The sequence below is a fragment of the Phocoena sinus genome, chromosome 2 (genome assembly GCF_008692025.1).
Source record: "Phocoena sinus isolate mPhoSin1 chromosome 2, mPhoSin1.pri, whole genome shotgun sequence".
In the NCBI taxonomy this organism is placed as follows: Eukaryota; Metazoa; Chordata; class Mammalia; order Artiodactyla; family Phocoenidae; genus Phocoena; species Phocoena sinus.
The window spans coordinates 141351418-141370670 of NC_045764.1; the positions used below are offsets into that span (position 1 = coordinate 141351418).

General features: G+C 46.8%; 1 protein-coding gene across 1 annotated transcript in view; it reads right to left on the reverse strand.

The window, feature by feature from the left end:
* SPTB (spectrin beta, erythrocytic) overlaps positions 1–19253 on the reverse strand; it is a 124981-nt gene that overhangs the window by 66368 nt on the left and 39360 nt on the right. Inside the window, 1 exon segment of the mRNA XM_032618660.1 lies at positions 1855–2053. Within this exon segment, the coding sequence (XP_032474551.1) occupies positions 1855–2002 (148 nt within the window). The 5' untranslated portion in view covers positions 2003–2053.

Below are 19253 nucleotides of genomic sequence, written 5' to 3' on the forward strand. Positions count from 1 at the left end.
ATTTCTTAAAAAACAGGTTACCCATGAAACACGAAAGACAGCCCCACTCCTCAAGCTGTTCTTTGGCAAACTTTATGGAACACAGTACCGCTCTCCCTCCAGCTGTATCCCAGGGCCACTGCAGCCAGACCCAGCCAGCATGAGACACAAAGAAGGTCACCAGACTGGCAAAGGCAAGGGTTCCAAGTTTGGTTATTTTAAGAGGTTAAAATTACATTGGGGTTGGTGCCATTATACATCCCCTAGGAAAACCAAGGAAGGATTTTGTGGGGTAAGGGAAGGTGAGGAGGAGATGAAGGAAGAAGAAAGGGAGTTTCCTGCAAAGAGCAAGGACCAAAAGGATGACGGCTGAGACCTGAAAAGATTCTCCACCGTGACAAGGGAATGAGCTACCCCATCCCTTTTACAGGGATGGGAAACCCAGACACTCCTGGGGTGAAATGTCATCATGGCCTCAGAGGGGCCCTGCTCATGACTCAAGGTCAGTTGGAGACCCAGGCACCTGGGAACAGAGTGGAGGGAGAGAAGGTGGAAGGAACCTCAGAGAGGGCCACAAGGAACCTCAGAGAGGGCCATGAGCGAGGGGCAGTGGGAGAATCATCCCAGAGAGTGCTTATGGGAAAGCTGTGCCCTTCAAACAAGGCAGAAGATGGAACAATCAATGATGGGGGAAACGAGTCTGATCTGGGCCGATCACTGGTAGAGCAGGTGAAGGAATCCAACCCCTTTCCTAGTTTAGACCCATACACCGCCCCATGTAACCCAAACTCCCTTTATTGGTCAAGGACTTAGGGTCAGAACATAGCTACCCTGGGCAAGGCTCCATGGAGGCAATGGTCACAGGGGTTGGAGGGGGGAAAAATCCCAAGAATCAGATCTCAGCCAGCAGGGGGAGGAGAAGCCATTTCCACTAGAGATTAAAGATTCCCCCTCTCTCTCCCTCTCTCTCTGTCTTTCTCCCTCTCTCTCTGTCTTTCTCCCTCTCTCTCTGTCTTTCTCCCTCTCTCTCTCAGACACACACACACAAATCTATTATGAACCTGCTAAGTAAAAATCTAATTCCAGGGACTTCCCTAGTGGCGCAGTGGTTAAGAATCCGCCTGCCAATGCAGGGGACACGGGTTCGAACCCTGCTCCGGGAAGATCCCACATGCCGTGGAGCAACTAAGCCCTTGCGCCACAACTACTGAGCCTGCGCTCTAGAGCCTGTGTGTGCTCCATGAGAGAAGCCACCATAGCGAGAAGCCCGCGCGCCGCAAGTAGAGAAAGCCCACGCGCAGCAACGAAGACCCAACGCAGCCAAAAATAAATAAATTTATTAAAAAAAAATCTAATTCCAGTTTGATAAGAGGTTTAGTCCAGAAAATCCTCCTTTCTGAGGCAGTGTGGGGAAGACGTTATCTGTTCTCAGTTTCCTATCGAATCACCCTTTCCTTTCGGGGCCACAGAGAAGATGACGACAGTTCCTCTAGCCAGGACCAGGCAGGGGATCGAGGTACATAATGAGGTCCACGCACCCCTGCCCGGCTGTCCCGTCCCTCACACACTCTTTCGCCCAGACTTTCTTTTACTTCTGACTTTGGACACAGGTCATTCAGGACAGAGGTTGAGGCCAAGGGCCCACCTGCAGCACCTCACATCTGGGAGGAAGTGGGGGACATGTGGGAGGAAAGGCTGCCTGATCTGTGCTCCCTCCCGAGGGGCCCTGGCCTCTGAGCCACGCAGCCATGTCTCCATCACCGCCCTGCTAGGGCTCACGCCAACGCACACAGAGGATTCACCACAGGCGGGAAGGGCAGTGAACCTCGGGATTAGGCGAGCGGCTCCCCTAACCGCCACGGCCCCAAAGAGTACCTGCCAAGGCCTTGATCCGGGACCTCTCAAAGAGCCTGGCTGAGCTGTTGTCATTATCCAGCTCATCGTCCGGGGCATCCCAGCGCGCATTGATCCGGCTGTACGGTGGCTGGTTGCCCACGTTTTCAACCTCCGTGGCCGATGTCATGTCAGCAGGCTCTCAGCAGCTACGCCTGCCTCAGTCTTCATGGAAGGGTCCCTGGGGGCGGACAGCAACATAGTCAGAGGGTTAGTGCCCACCCCCTTGGACTTTGTCTCAGGGGAAACTTATTTGGAGCGTCCAACAGGAGTAGATCCTGCGGGAGCAGCACACGGTGCCCTCTGCCTGGCCATGCTTCCTACCCAGGGTCTCCAGGTTGTCAGGTATAAAATAACGCGGCAGCAGCAGCAGCAATGGTAACGGCGGCAGTGGCGGCGGGGACAGAGAGCTGCAGGCAGCGAGGGTCAGGACAGCCAGCAGGTGGAGACGTCAGTTGCAGGCAGGCCCGCTGCCTCCAAACCCGCTGCCGCGGCCACCGAGGGGGCTGGCTCTCCTGGGAGTCAGAGGCTGGCATGGCATGGACGAGCTGGGAATAGCAGCTCCATCCTGTGGACTGGGGCCAGGACCCAACCTGGCGGGGAGGTGGGGACAGGGCAGGAGAGGGGAGAAGCTGGGAGTTGGCTGAGTCTGACTCAAACATGAATCAGTGGGGAGAGAGGAGAGCATGAGCTTTAAGATGCCACTGGTGCCACCAGCCCCGGCAGCTGTACTGGGGAAAGTTAACTCCTCCCAGTGGCTGCCCAAGAACCCTCCGAGTTCTTTCCCTGCAGCAAACATTCAGAAAGCTGGGCCCTTGGTTTTGCTTTCTCTGAAGTACGCCCAGGTGCTTGGACAAGCTCTCCTGTTGCATCCCAGGCATGATGGTGGTGTGCGGTGGTGAGGGGATCCCACCGACAGCGGAGCTGTGTGTGTTCATCTGTGCCATGAACATGGGCATCGGGAGCACTGGGTTCCTCACTTGCCTGTCATTCATTCACGATGCTCATTCATTCATGATTATTTCAAAGATGCGCCAAGTCCCTACGAGGTGGCAGGCACTGTGCCAGGCAATTATGAGTAAGACAGGAAGGGCCCTGTCCTTGTGGAGCTTCTACTCTGGCAGCAAGACAGAGGATTGAAGAAGCAGTTACAGTAAGGTGTGATGCTGTGCCACAACTAGGAAAGGATGAGGGAGCGTGAGGGACTCGTGCTAGAGGCTGGGTATCCGGGGAGGAGAGTTTGAGCTGATTCCTAGAGGAAGCTTGGAAGCATCCTATAAAGGGAGAGGTGGAAAGGAACGGGTCCAAACAAAAGGAATAACGAGCAGGTGCACTGTTCTGAAGGCAAGAAAGGGCATGGCAAAACTTAGGAACCTTACGATATAACTGGAGGTGAGGGCAAGGTCAGAGAGAAAAGCGGGACAGGAGGCTAGAGAGGCCGGGCTGGGTCCTCAATGTCCTGGGCCTTTGGAAAAAGACTGGCTTCCCTTCAGTCTTAACTTCCTCCCCTGTATCTGCCCTTCAGTCCTCTCCCCAGGGAGCTTACAGGACTCCAAGATCAAGTCTGCGACACAGAACAGGGAGCCCAGAGCCTTCCTATCCAAGAGAACAAAAGGGGTGGGAGTAGGGCAGGATGTGAGGCAGACAAATGACAAGTGTCGACAGCGAGTGAGCTGTGAGGTAAGCCACTCTCTCCCGGAGCGCGTGCATACACATGCACATCACACACGCACTCAGTCCAGCACACACACTCACCACCCAAGCAGGCACACGCTTGAGGAAGAAGTGAAGCCAGTTCACCAATCCAAGCGTGACTGCAGCCGCAGAGCCCTTATTTTTCAGACTGAATCACTTCAGGCTCTTTTCCCCCCATCTGATGAATCAATCCCACCACAGGCCTTTGTGGTAAGACAGGAGGAGCCAGAATTATCCACCCTAACTGCATAAGGGAGGAAACCAAGGCCTCCTAGGATGAGGCCTCCCCAAGGTCATCTCGGGAATCACTGCTGCAGCCGGGAAGAGGCCAGACTGGGAAGAGGCCACTTTACGAAAGCAGGTGGGGAACGAACATGGCACACGGGGTCAGAGGGCACTCCCCGGCTTCCAGGGCTTGGCCAAGGTGTTTGCTACTCATGCGGCAGGCAGGGGCGGGGTGGGGGAAGGCAGGGGAGCCAGCCATCACCCCACCGGGTACCCGCGTGATTCCAGGCCTGGGACCCAGCACACCCTCGTCCCTTCTGACAGCCTGTCGTCTTGCACAGACGCGCTGCTTCCAGGGCTGAGATGTCCCACTCGGCTGGCCCCGCAGAGGTGGCTGGGAGGGCCCTCCCCCCTCCACCACGCCCTTCCCTACTTCCCCTTAAGGGAAACCACCACCAGCTTGGAGCTGTGAGTGGGGAGGGGCTGACGGGCTGACCGCTGGCCCCTGAGCAGGGCCGAGCTGCCAGATGCAGACGGCGAGGTGAGATCGGATCGTGCGTGCAGGAGGTAACCAGACCCTGGCTCTCCTTCTCGTCTCAGGCTATTTTTAAGCGTGGCTGAGAGGGGCCCAGGCCGCGGGGCCCAGGGAGTGAGATTACCTTTGCCGCGGCTCCGTAAATAAGTCTGCCCCAGAAAGATGAGCCTGAGCGGGCAGACCAGCAGGACCGGGCGTTCAAGACAAGACTGATGGCCCCGGGAGCAGACGAGCAGCCACTCGACAGCAAGTCACCCTGCTTAAAAACGCCCGTGCCGCCTGCGACTGCAGCTCGGAGGAGGCTGCAGCCGGGCAGCGGCTGTGCCGGAACGTGAAAAAAAGCACACGTGCGCGTCTGAACACACAACGCGAGGTGATTTTCTTTTTTTTTTTTTTAGAAGGGTCAGGTCCCCGAAGACAAACACCAAGGAAAGAGATTCAGAAACTAAAGAGAGGCCCTCTTCCTCCTGCCCCCTCCTCCAACCATGCCCACCCCAGCAGCCTGCCCAGATGGCATCCCATCAGGGCCAAGGGGCTGGGGGCTGGGCCAGTGTGCTCAGCGGCAAGGGGAGAATCAGGTGTGAGAGGCAGAAGAGAAGAAAATAAGAAAACAGGAAAGCTACAGATGGTTATTCCAGGAAAATAAAACAAAACAAAATATGCCTAAAACCAGGTTCAACCCAGGGTCACCCATAATTGTCACAATGGCCCTTCAAAGGCATGGCAATAAAGAAACCACCATGGGCTTCCCTGGTGGCGCAGTGGTTGAGAGTCTGCCTACCAATGCAGGGGACACGGGTTCAAGCCCTGGTCTGGGAAGATCCCACGTGCCACGGAGCAGCTGGGCCCGTGAGCTACAAATACTGAGCTCTGCGCGTCTGGAGCCTGTGCTCCGCAGCAAGAGAGGCCGCGACAGTGAGAGGCCCGCGCACCGTGATGAAGAGTGGCCCCCGCTTGCCACAACTAGAGAAAGCCCTTGCACAGAAACGAAGACCCAACACAGCCAAAAATAAATAAATGAATAAATAAATTTATAAAAAAAAAAAAAAAAAAAGAAACCACCATGACTGAAAAGAACAGCATAGGCTGGGGACACATGGTGGGGACACCTAACCAAATGGGGGGGTCATGGAAATGACATTTAAGTTGATATTGGAGGGGAACTTGGAGCCAAGGTGATTCAGTCACGTTTTTAAGGATATAAGTCATCTATGCAGACAGACTGGCCCTCCATGAGTATGGCAGACAGCAGTTCCATGGCTAAAAATAGGCCCCAAATTGCACTTCTCTTCCCTGCCAGCCCACCCAGGAAAAAAGGTATAAGAAGAAGTTCCATGTCCATTTACTCCCCAGTTCACCCTGAAGCCCCCTAGAAGCCCTTCTCACAACCCACCAGACCCTCGTCAGACTGTAGGTGGGTCTTCTGTGGTCTGTGGGACTCCGTGCCCAGGAGAGCCCACCTTCCCTGTCCATCAACCTGCCTGTTCAGCAGCAGGTCAGGCCCGTCTCCAAAAGCACAGTCCGAGGCTTAGCCTCACACGGCGAGCTTCTGCCGCCCCCGACCCCAGGTTACACTTTGAGTGGGATGGGTGCCTAGAAGACTTGCCCACAGCTCAGTGCTGAAAAGCTCATGTGATCGCACAGCGCACTCACTTGCAGAAGGAGCGCCTGCCTGGGAAATGGATTTCACAACATCACTGATGCAACCCACAGCTCTGCCCTCCGCTCATGTGCCCAGGGCCCCGTCTGCTTCTGAGATCAGGTGTTAGGCTTCAGAATTTCAAGCCCACGTGCTATGCTCAGTCCATTCCCAGGGCGGGTAGGAACCCAGGAGGTGGCCGCCGTGGCAGCTCCTTTCCCCGCCTGCAGGGTGCTGCCAGAGTCCTAGGTAGAGCTCACTTCAGCCCTTCCCATAGCGCTGAGCAGCAGAGGACGGATGTTCTTTTCTTTCCCTCCCAACCCTATCCCCTCTTTCCTGTACCACACAAACGTGAGCAGCAACAAAGTCCAGGAGTGAGAAATGGGGGAAATACAGGCTGATGCTGTGTTTCCTTAGCAGGGTCACCGGTGCAGGCTACTGCAATAGCTTAAATACAGTCTTCCTTAAACCGAGAATTTAGACCTTCTCTATCTTTATTTTCTCTTTAGTTGTAAGGTTTGACCCCCTCACTTGCTTCCTATTTTGTTCTGCCCCTTTGTGCTACCCCAAACCTGCTTTTAACATGTTTTGGTACTATGGCAACCCAGGTCAAAAGATTAAATCCTGAAGTTTCCCTGGAAATTTTCTGCCAATGCTTTTACCAAAACAGAACGTTCTTCTACTCCCTTTGATCATAATCTCATTGCATATTCACAGCCACTTAAAGAATAGTTAAACATTCACTAAAACATCAGGAGAACCAGTGAGCTGCCCAGTGCAGGGTACTCTAAATCTATAGCCAGCCCCAACTTCCTCCCCATCCCCCGTCTCCAGCCTGGCACCTCCATCCATCTAGCAGACGTCTCCACCTAGAAATTACGGCTCAGTCTCATTACGGCTAAGACTGAGCACACGGCTCCCAGCACAGCAGAGTAGGAGAGCTTCAGGACCATAGGGTGACAATGAGTCCCGGGCAAGCATACCACCTGTGGGTGAACTTTCCAGGAGATGGACATCACCGGCAGTGCCTGGGCCAAGCTGCTGCCTCTCCCCAGAGCACATTCTGCTTCCCCACACTCTACCGTTCCCATTCTGACCCAGCCTGGCTTCCAGTCCATCATTAGGAGGGTGTGGTTTGGGGGTTCTTAAAGCCTCAAGATTCCTATCCATGGTTGCCACCATCAAGGATGCCTGTACATCTGCAACACCCTGGTCGTTCTAGTCCACTGCTCTTTGGTCATTTTAATCCTTCTGCTCCAGTTTCTGTCACCAGGCAGGGACTTCAGGCCCACATGTCACAACTCGTCCGCCCTCATCATGGAAAAATCTACTACTAAGAAATGGCTTCGGTCATGCTGCAGCTGCTTGGATGGGGGAGGAGGGGAGGGATCATGGCCCCGACAGTTCTTACAGGGATTTGAATGGGGAACAGGTGCTGCTCAGCTCTGATATAGGGATTGGCCCATCAGCCTTCTATCTTAACACCACCTATCAGCACCTCACGTCCAACACAGAGGCAAATGTCCACTGGGAATGATTAAAGGAGAGGGGAGAGACGGTCCTCTTAATATATGTAATTTTCAAAGATTATCTTCTATTGGGATTCTTGGGCTCCATAGCTACACGTACAGAAAGCTATTACAACCCAGTCCTACTTCTTATCCCTCCTGACTCATTTCTTTCAAGATAGTCGCTGGCCTCCTCCCCCAAAATAAGTAGTAATTCTATGATAGTTGAATTGAAAAGCTGAATGCCCAATTTCTGTTCTTCCAAGAAGACTTTTCTAGAACACCCACAGTTACCTCTCTCTTCTCTGATGAAAACTGCACAGGGAGGTAGTGTGGCCTCAACATTCGAAGTGGTCAAGAATAGGCTGAAACACCTATGAACTGGGAGAAAATATTTGCAAATGATGCAACTGACAAGGGCTTAATTTTCAAAATATACAAACAGCTCATACAACTCAACAACAAAAAAAACAAACAACCCAATCAAAAAATGGACAAAAGACCTAAATAGACATTTCTCCAAAGAAGACATACAGATGGCCAACAGGCGCATGAAAAGATGCTCAACATCACTAATTATTAGAGAAATGCAAATCAAAACTACAATGAGGTATCACCTCACACCAGTCAGAATGGCCATCATTAAAAAGTCTACAAATAACAAATGCTGGAGAGCATGTGGAGAAAAGGGAATCTTCCTACACTGCTGCTGGGAATGTAAATTGGTGCAGCCACTATGGAGAACAGTATGGAAGTTCCTCAAAATACTAAAAATAGAGTTGCCATATGATCCAGCAATCCCACTCCTGGGCATATATCCGGACAAAGCTATAATTCAAAAAGATGCATGCACTATTCACAATAGCCAAGGCATGGAAACAGCCTAACTGTCCATCGACAGATGAATGGATAAAGAAGATGTGGTACATATACACAATGGAATATTACCCAGCCATAAAAAAGAATGAAATAATGCCATTTGCAGCAACATGGATGGACCTAGAGATTATCATACTAAGTGAAGTAAGTTAGACAGAGAAAGACAAATATATGATATCACTTATATGTGGAGTCTAAAATATGACACAAATGAACTTACCTACAAAACAGAAACAGACTCACTGACATAGAAAACAAACTTATGGTTATCAAAGGGGAAAGGGGTGGGGGAGGGTAAATTAAGAGTTTGGGATTAGCAAATACAAACTACTATATATAAAATAGATAAACAACAAGGTCCTACTGTATAACACAGAGAACTGTATTCAATATCCTGTAATAAACCATAATGGAAAAGAATATGAAAAAGAATGTATATGCATAATGGAATCACTTCGCTGTACACCAGAAACTAACACAACATTGTAAATCAACTATACTTCAATAAAATAAAATTCTAAAAAAAGAATAGGTTGAAATAATTAATTTGAAATAAAAGGTGAGATATTTCTCATGAAACAATTGATTCAGAAAAGATAATCAAAAAATAAAACCATTAGATAATAGATTGATGGAGAATTATACAATGGAATCAAGTTCCCAACACCTGAATTCACTGATGAGTTTTAGCATCACTAAGAATAAGACAATGAAATACTGTGTGTCTCCAGATATGATGCAATATGAAGGACATCATGGCCTATGACATTCTTGCCAAAAAAGTTGAACCTCAATCTGATCGAGTCTGTAGAGCTAAGTTCCCATTTACAGGAATTATAGGAGATTGATAGACAAGTTAAATGACAACATGAGGAAGCAAAGAGGCAGACCTGGAAGGCGGGTCTTTTTGCAGACAACCGACTCCACTTTTTCAACAAGTCAACGGCATTAAAACAAACAGACTGAAAAAGAGGCAGAGGGTAGGGACTGCTGTAGATGAAAAGAGACTTAGGAGATATAATAGCGAATGTAACATGTATTTTGTTTGGAATTTGAATCAAACAACACCAAAACACATTTGTTAGACAACCAGTGGTATCTGAATTATAGACTCAATAGTGGATAATGACCAGGAATTATAGTCAATTATGTTAGGTGTGATCATGGCTTTGAGGTTATGTACCATGGCCCTAGCGCCTAGTATGGTCTGGCTTCTTCCTCCCAGTCCGAAGCTCATCCTTCACCACATGCCCTACGTGCATCCTGCAAGTCTCCTTTCAGTTCTCAACCAGCATCCACGCCCCAGGCCGCCCCCTCCTCACCCCACCCCGGCTCTTGTGCACACTGTGCCTTGGCCTGGAACACTTCCTGGAGCATCTTTGCATGTCTGGCTCCTCTCCTTCCTCAAGTCTCCTCTTAGGTATCACTTCCTGTGGAAGTCCCCCCCAAGTACCACATCTAAGCTAAGTCCTTTGTCATCCTCAGTCTGGGCACTTTGCTTGACCCCTTCATAGCCCTCATCATAATTGCAATTACTCATACATCTGTTGGTTTACTTTTGTTTTTGCCCCTCCCTGCCTAGACTGTAGAGGTTCCTTGCAGGCAGCTGCAAGCCTGTCTTATTCATTATTGTATTCCAGTGCCTAGCACTGTGCTTGGGACATACAGGTGCTCAGAAAATATTCTCCTCCTCGTAGAGACCTAAGCTCAAACTCTGGAGCCTCTATCCCACCTTATTCCTTGATCCATGCAGTACTCATTCACATAGCCCACTTATGTGCATTGAGCACTTATTCAATATTGATTCATCACCACGGCCAGTCATTAAGCCTCTGTAAAGTGTCTTCCATCCATCGCTCCCTTACGTTCTAAGGCTTCCACTTCACTCCAGGCCCTTACCGTTTCCCGCCTGGACTTGGGTAATGGTCCAACTTTGTCTGTTTTGGGCCTCTTCAATCCATCCTACACAGCCCTCCTCATTAATGACTCGCCTCTACTCCATAGCTTTCAGCAACTCTCTAACGCACAGTCTAATCCAGGGTCCTACACCAGTTGGTGCTGAGCTCATACTCTCTCTTATGCCATCTCTGCTCCAACCAAGAGGGTCCACGTGTCCTGCACCCCCCACCTTTGTGCCATGTGCCTCTACAACTTTATTTGTGCCACATCCTGTATGCTGAAATTTAGGCACCTCTCTTTGCAATTTAAAACAAATATAACTTTCAAACATTTAGAAACACAATATAACATTTTCCTAGAATAGGAAGGAGGTCACCTTACCCCTCCTATTCAACTCCATGGATCCTCCACTGCTTCTATGACCAGCAAGTGGAGGGGGCAGTCACGGTGGGCTCAGGGAAAGCTGCTGATGGTCTGTGCACCGACTCTCCCTCCTCAGTCCTGCTCCCTCGCCCAGTCTCATGTTTATTGCTGGGTGGGGCCAGATCCTCACTACCCTTCCTTCTGGCCATCCTTCCAATCCTGGGAAGAAGATGAATCTTTAGCTTCTTCTCCCTTCCATCTTCATTTTAATATGTTCAAGTCTTTCTCATCTTAAGTTAAACTCCTCCTTTCCATCCCCTCTTTACTCCCTTTCAAAGCCAAATTTCTTGACAAAGTTGCCAAGAATAAGAACAGGTGATTTACAGAAGAGGAAATCCAAAAGGTTAAGACCCTAAAAAGAGATACTCAAGTTCATTAGCTAACCAACAAGTGCTGATTAAAATAAGGAGACATCAGAGGCAAACATTATCAAGCTGGGTAACACGAGGTGTAGATGGTGGTGTGCAGCACAGATACCTTGTGTACTACTGGTGGGAGTATGGAGTGGCCCAGCCATTCTGGAAGGCAGTCTGCAGTTCTCAGGCAGGTTACGTATCTACAACCCTGTTCGTAGGCATACAGACCAAAGAAATTCTCACACAAGTCAAAAAGGGGACATATGCAAGGAAGTTCACTGCAGCATTGACTGTGGTGGTGGGGAGGTGAAGATAACCTGTGTGTCCATTGCTGGGAGATGGACAGTAAAATGTGGTGAATGGACACATGCAGGACACATGGCAGCACTGGAGGATCTTAAAAAATAGTGGAGAAAATAAAGAAACAGAGTGAGATCTATAACACACCACTGAATAATTTCAAAACATATGCACATAAAACAGTATACATATTATAAGGATATAAACAAAAGAAAAACTCTTAACCACATGAAAATGGTTGTCTCTAGGTGGACTTAGGGAAATGGAAAAGGGAAATGGAGATAAAAGGAAACCAACCAACCAACCATGGGAGATGCCCTGCCTAGAAAGTGATGACGATGAACTGAGAGGTATGATGAGGCCTCTGCTCCTAAAGTAAAAATAGATACAGTGTATTTAACCATATTCATGAGAACTTCCTCATCCCATAACAACTCACTCCTTACTGCACTGAAAGTTGGCTTCCCTATTAGTTCATGAGGCTATTCTTGAACTATTCTTGAAGCTATTCACTGACAGCTCCCTTCCTTGTTCCTTAAAACAACAGATGCTTTTCAGGTCTTATCTTGACTCCTCAGAAGCCTTAAGCTCTGTTAGCCATTCCAACATTTCCTGAAACCACTTCCTTTGTCTTCCAGGACATGCTCCTTGTTCTCCTTTAACTCTCTGGCCTTTCTCCTTGGCCTGCTCTGGGGGCTACTCTTCCTCTACCTGTCCCTTGAATGGTGATGTTCCCCAGAGTTCTGTCCTGGGCCCCTTCCATTCTTCCTCTGTCTACTCGCTGTTTCTAGACAATCTCCTGCACTCCCATGACCTGAATGACCACCTCGCGTGAATGACTTCGTGACCTTCACCTTGCATGACCTCTCTACAACTCCCATCCATCACATCCAACTGCCTTCTGAACATCCACCTGGAAGGCCCACAGGCCTCTTACACTCAGCATTATTCCCAGTTGACTCTATCACCAACCCAGTCCCAGTCCTTCCTGCCATGTTCCTAGTCCACTAATATCCCAATGGCCCAAACCCAAACCTGGGGTGATAGAACCCAGTATCTCATCAACTCAGTCCCCTCGATATCTCTCAAATCTCCATTCTTCTCTGTCTCCACTGCTCCCCTTCACTTCTCACCACTGTCATCTCAAGTCTAGTGGCTTCCTGCTGATTTCTTTGCACCCATATTTGCTCTTTTGCCTACCATCCTGACCTATCCTCTACACTGTGGCCAGAAAGATCATCTTAGAATATAAATATGAGGTCACTTCTATACTTTAATAGCTCCTCTCTATCTCAGAAGAAAGTTTAAAACCCATCATAAATCAGAGTCAGAGCCCTTTGTGATCTATCCCCTCCCTGAACACTATTCTATCCAACCCTCCCTACTTCCGCAACCCTACTTTCCAGCCGTAACGAACTCTATTCAGGTCCCCAGCTCTCTCTGGACACGCTCTTTGCACATGCTGTTCCCTAAGCCTGGAACACACTCCCTCTTTTTCAGAATAATTTCTTATCCTTCAGAACTCGTCTTAGCCTTTGCTTTCTTCGAGAAAGCTCCCCATCTTCACCCCCATCCCCTGCAGCAGTGGGAGGTGGGAGCACTTCTTCCAGGCTCCCATCACACTCAGTGCTCATTGTCATCAAAGCACTTAGCCACGATATAGGAGAATAATCTATTTTTCTGTCTTTCTCAATAGACCATAAGCTACTTGAAGCCAGGGACATCCTTAATCATTTTTTTGGTCCCAATTGCCCAGCATAATGCCAGGTACACGAAATGGGGATTAAAAAATACTGAACAAATGGGTGAGAACTGAGAAATGCAGAGTGCTGCCCTGAAGAGGACAAGAGCAGCTCCTGCAGAGGACACACTATTTGGAGGCCAATTTGGAGGTCAAGGTGGTGAAGGGGCTTGAAACATGGCCCGTAGCAGGAGTGCTGTGGATGCCAGCTGGTCATCGATGCCCTGACAGTGTCGCTGTTGTCCTTATGCCTTAATCTCACATTGCCGCCGTCTCTTCCTCTTTTGCTGGACTGTGGTGGCAAAAGAACAGGCAGTGGCAACAGGGCCCAACGCCTACAAACCAATCTTGAAACCTTTCAGAGCAGCTCCGACTCAACCCACACCTCAATTTTCTCACCAGAAACATTGATGAAAGCAGCCGTTCTCACCCAGAACTCTTCTAGACAGGGAAGCCCCACTCCACTTAGCTGAGAAGTGTCACAGAAACATCACTCATAGAACGGTTTCTATCTGTACAGCTCCGCTACACAAAGAGATCTATTTTAAAAGTTGAACCTATAAATAATATATGTTATGGGTGCCAATTCAGCATTCATTCATGTTAGAGCTTTTAAAATAATTCAGTTAAAATTAATCTTTTAAAAGTTGCTCAGGCCCACAAGGACTCCTGAGGGGACGGGCGCTGGCTGGAGGATTTTCCCACCTTTGGCCAGGGCATGAGCCCGGCGCAGTGGGGCTGTCCTCTGGACACATACAGGAAGCTGCCTGCAAGGCTCCAGTCTCGCAGCAAAGGCAAATGCAGCCTTTCCAGGTTTGGCAGAGCCGGTCTGCCTGTGCGCAACCTCCCAGTCTGCTCAGAGAGCACCCCTCGGCCACTAGAATCCATTTCAGCCTCCTTCCCTGGACTCTGCTGATGGGGACGCACCAGCTGCTGGCTCATGCAGTCACTCTGCCGCCCACGGTCCTCAGGAAAAAGACTTGGCTCTTTACACAACTGTGAGCAAAGCCCAAGGCTAGGAAGGGAACCTGGAATTTACTAAGAGCGTTATATACATTGCCCCGTTTAACACACACCTATACTCACAAACTATTAGATATTATTCCTGTTATTATTGCTATTAGTATTATTGTCCCTGTTCTATCAAAACAGCAGACCTGGGTTGAAATCCTAACTCCTGTACTTAACTTAGTAGTCGTGTGCTCTTCTATAAGTCACTCAACCACTCTGTACCTCAGTTTCTCCACCTGTAAAATGAGGGAAATACCCTGTGCTTCCACGGCACAGGATAGGGCCTACCAATGTCCGAATTCTACTCTTTTTACACGCAGCTTGCAGGCATCTTCCAGTCATCCCTCTGGTTAGGTGTGGCTGTGTGATTGAATGAGCACAAGGGACACCACTTCGAGGCCTTAGTCATAAAAATCTTTCCCATAATTCCTCATTCTTTCCCCTAAACTCCTAGGACCTAAAGGGCCAAGATGAGAGGAACCTGATTTCCTGGATGACTGTGGGGAACAAAGTCTCCCCCTCAATTTATACCCATTGACTCATCTATGATGTGAGCCAGAAATAAAATTTATTTGACAGTTCCTTATTAGAGCAGTTAGGATACCGAAATCAACACACCCACCACTTACCACATAAAGCTGTGTACAGATTATAGGAAGTTATATGAAAATGATGTATAAACCATAGAGTACCCTATAACCCCAAGGTATAGTTATTTACAAAGAAAATGCAGTATTTCTTAGTTTGTGGGTCTGCTCAGTACACACACTCTCACAGCAAAAAGGAAAGCACACAGTAGAAGGAGTCTACTGTCATTACCCCATTGCCCCTTCTGCAAATGTCTTTCCCTTTCACCCCTGCCTCAAGCATCCAAGCTCTCTCAACCTCCCTTGATGCCAGGTTCCTCCACTGAGTTGAATGACCCAAGTGGGACTCCTCCTTCAGACCTACTTCCATCCTTACTTCAAAACAAAATTGACTTTGACAACCTAATTCCCTATCATAGTCAACTCCTCAAAGGGAAGGATGCCATTTTCACCTCAGAGGTCTCTGCACATTGCAGGGACTCGATTTTAGTACATGTTAATTGGCTGAAACGGATGTATCTACTTTCCCAAGGGGCAGAGTATCTCTCCCAGGGAACACATCTTAATAAGCACCTTACAGAAATAGATCACCTTATTCAAAGGACGGATACGAAAGAGACAGTGTAGGACCCAAACCAGACAAATAGGTGGGAAATGGTTGGTCAGACAGGTTACTCAGCATGTTCAAATTGTGTGAGGGAGGGAACTGTGTATGGCACCTACAGGGAAAGCCAACTTTGCCTAGAGAGCCCCTGAAAAGTATAGCCTTAACTTATGTGCAACCTGTGCTAGGAGGTAAACCCTGGGTGGGAGAAGGAACTGTCCAAAGTTAAAGAATGTGGCAAGAAGGGTGCAGAATGAGGCCCTATTTCCTGCCTTCTAGAGTTACACTCAGACCTCTTAGCCTCCCTGCTGGCCTGACCATAACCAAGGACTTTGATGAATTTTCCAACATTATTCTAGTACCCTGTATCTTGACTACAGAATCAAGACAAGCATTCACAAGTAGGTTGGCACTGTTTATTCATTAATTCAACAATTTTTTATTAAACAAAGCACCCCCCGCAAAACTCATGAAACATTTAGATATAAATAGAACAAAATATGTGTCAAGATCAGTAGGCTGAAAACTACAAAACACTGATGAAAGAATTTGAAAGTCTAATAAATGGAGAGATATACCATGCCCATGGAATGGAAGATTCAATATTATTAAGATGTCAATTTTCCTGAAACTGATCTACAAATTCAGTGCAATGCCAATCAAAATACCCACAGGGCTTTTCTTTTTTTAGAAATCAACAAGTTGATTCTAAATTTTCTATTGAAATACAAAGAAAATAGAAGAGCAAAACCATTTTGTAAAAAGAACAAAACTGGAGGATTCACATTACCTGATTTCAAGACTTAACCACAAAGCTACAGCCATCATGATAGCATAGTATGGCAAAAGGACAGACACACAGATCAATGGACTAAAGTCCAGAAATAGACTGACATATATATATATAGTCAAACAATTATTGTCAAAGATGCAAAAACAATGTAACAGAGAAAGGGTTGGTTTTTTCAACAAATGGGTACTGCACAACTAGACATCAAATGAAAAATAAAGTGAACCTCTACCTATACCTTACACCACATACAGAATTTAAGCTAAAATGGATTATAGACCTAAATGTAAAACCTGAAACTTCTAGGAAAAAAAAACAGAAGAAAATCTTTGTAAAGTTGGGTTAAGCAAAATATTTTAGATACAGCACCGAAAGTATGATCCATAGAAGATTGAGTATTATAAAAGAAAAAATTGATTAATCTGACCACCAAAAATAAAAATGTCTGCTCTTTGAAAGATATTTAAAATACAAGCTACAGACTGGGAGAAAATACTTGTAAAACACTTGTCTGATAAAGGACTTATATCTAGAATATATAAAGAACACTCAAAACTCATTAATTTTTTAAAAAAGGAAAAAACTCATTAATTTAAAAAAGCCTCAATTAAAAATGAGCAAAAGCTTTTTTTTTTTTAAATAAATTTATTTATTTATCTTTGGCTGTGTTGGGTCTTTGTTGCTGTGCGCGGGCTTTCTCTAGTTGCAGTGAGCGGGGGCTACTCTTCGTTGCAGTGTGTGGGCTTCTCATTGTGGTGGTTTCTCTTGTTGCAGAGCACAGGCTCTAGGCATGCGGGCTTCAGTAGTTGTGGCACAGGGGCTCAGTAGTTGTGGCTCGCAGGCTCTAGAGTGCAGGCTCAGTAGTTGTGGTGCACGGGCTTAGTTGCTCCGCGGCATGTGGGATCTTCCTGGACCAGGGCTAGAACCCGTGTCCCTTGCATTGGCAGGCGGATTCTTAACCACTGCACCACCAGGGAAGCCCGAGCAAAAATTTTATACAGATGTTTCATCAAAAGATACACAGATGGCAAATAAGCACATGAAGAGCTCAATTTCATTCATCATTAGGGAAATGCAAATTAAAACTACAATAAGATATCACTACATGCCTATTAGAATGGCTTTTAAAAAAACTGACAAGTGCTGGTCAGGATGCAGAGCAACTAGAACTCTCAAACATTGCTGGTGGGAATGCAAAATAGTACAGCCACTCTGGAAAAGAATTCGGCAGTTTCTTACAAAATTAAACATGCGTTTACCATATGACCCAGCAATCCTACTCCTGGGTATCTTTACCCTAGAGAACTAAAAACTTAGGTTCACACAAAATGTAAATGTGTATAGCAGCTTTACTCATGATGATCCCAAATTAGAAACAACCTGTTTATTAACTGGTGAATGGATAAACCAACTGTGGTACCTCCACGCAATGAAATACTACTCAGTGATGAAAAAAAGAACTGATAAATTAGACACAACATGAATGAATCACAAACGCATTATGCTAAGTGAAAGAAGCTTTACACAAAAAGTTGCATAGTGTATGATTCAGTTTACACGAAGTTTTGGAAAAGGCAAACCTATAAGGACAGAAAACAAACCCGTGGTTGACAATGGTTAGGGTTGAAGAAAGGGGCTGACAACAAAGGGGCATGAGGGAATTTTGGAGGGTGATTGTGGTGATGGTTATACCACTGTGTGTATTTGTCAACACCTATAGTAACGTACACTGAAAAGTGTAAATTTTACTGTATGCAAATTATTCCTCAATAAATTTAAAAACAAAATACTGAAACTAAAAACATAAACATAAATAAAAAGACTAAAAACAAATACTTATTGAGTATCTACTATGTACAGGTGCATTGTTATGAACTGCTTTCACAATAGTGATATAGAATAATTATTACAATTTATTTTAAAATAATGAGAGGGTTTTCTCCAGCAAGGTACTATAATGGAGGAGATTCTGCCCTCAGGTTGCCTAAGACGTGGATATAAGTAATGATACAACAAGATAGAATTAGGTAAGTGTGAAGAGAGAGACATAAATAAAATATCACAGGAATTCAGAAACAGGAGAGAATACTGAATGTTGGAGAAACCAGGGAAGGCTTCACGGAAGAGATGCCATTTGAGTTGGGTGCTGTTGACAGGAAGTGGTGATTTTATTGTCCAGGTAAACAGTGTTTATCAGAAAGTTTTCTCACATAATTTATCTTTGATCCTTCTAACAACCTGGGAGACAGGGTAGGAGTGGGGGAGATACTATTAATCGCAGTTTCAGTTAAACAAACTAAGACTTTGAGATCAAGTTCCTTGCCCAACACTTGGGTGGCAAAGCTAAGGCTTAAACTCAGGTCTTCTGAGAGTTCAGTTCACTCTCTGTTCCCAGATGGTACACCCATCTAGAAGAAAAGCTCTTCCTTCTCATGATATTGAGAGTGACTGCTAATGGTGCCATTTCCACCTTCGGATCTCTCCAAGAGAATGGGTTACTTCTAGCCGTTCTGGCCCCTGAGAACACCCTACAAGGCTAAAATGCTTATTTGAGTCTTTCCTGCATGTGGAATGAGAGCCAGCAGAGGGGAGACTTTCTGTGGCATTCATTTAAACTCAAGGTTTAAAAGTCTCAAAGTATCTTTTATAAATACTAAAAAACCCAAAAGCCTTGAAAGTTACAAGATAATATGGACTGCTTCGAATGCATGGTCATATACGTAACCCTGAAATTATTTAAGACGCGACCCCAGACCTTATAGGGCAAATTACTCTTGGAGGGGATCAGCTCCCCCAAAGAACTCTGAAGCTATTCCAAGAAGCTTTCTTGTGACCTGAAGGAGGACACCTGTTCACATGCCTTATCTGGCTGAGCCTCTTATCCGTCATTCCTTCACACGTGTGAGAGTTTATCTGGCACACATTGAGCTCCTTGCTCTGGAGCCTGTCTACATGCCAACCACTAGGCTAGCGATCACATTTCTCTGGGGAAGAAACAATACCACGGAGATGTAAATGGCTTCTGCATTTTGCTGCTGCTATCTCAATCCTTTTTGTTCATTGCTAACTTAAAAAAATAATGAGACAGTGCCATTATGAGCAGAAATTAATTTAACCAAATATTTCCTGAATGGATACTATATATGTATTCATAATGAGATGGTCCCTGTCCTCAAGGATCTTACAGTC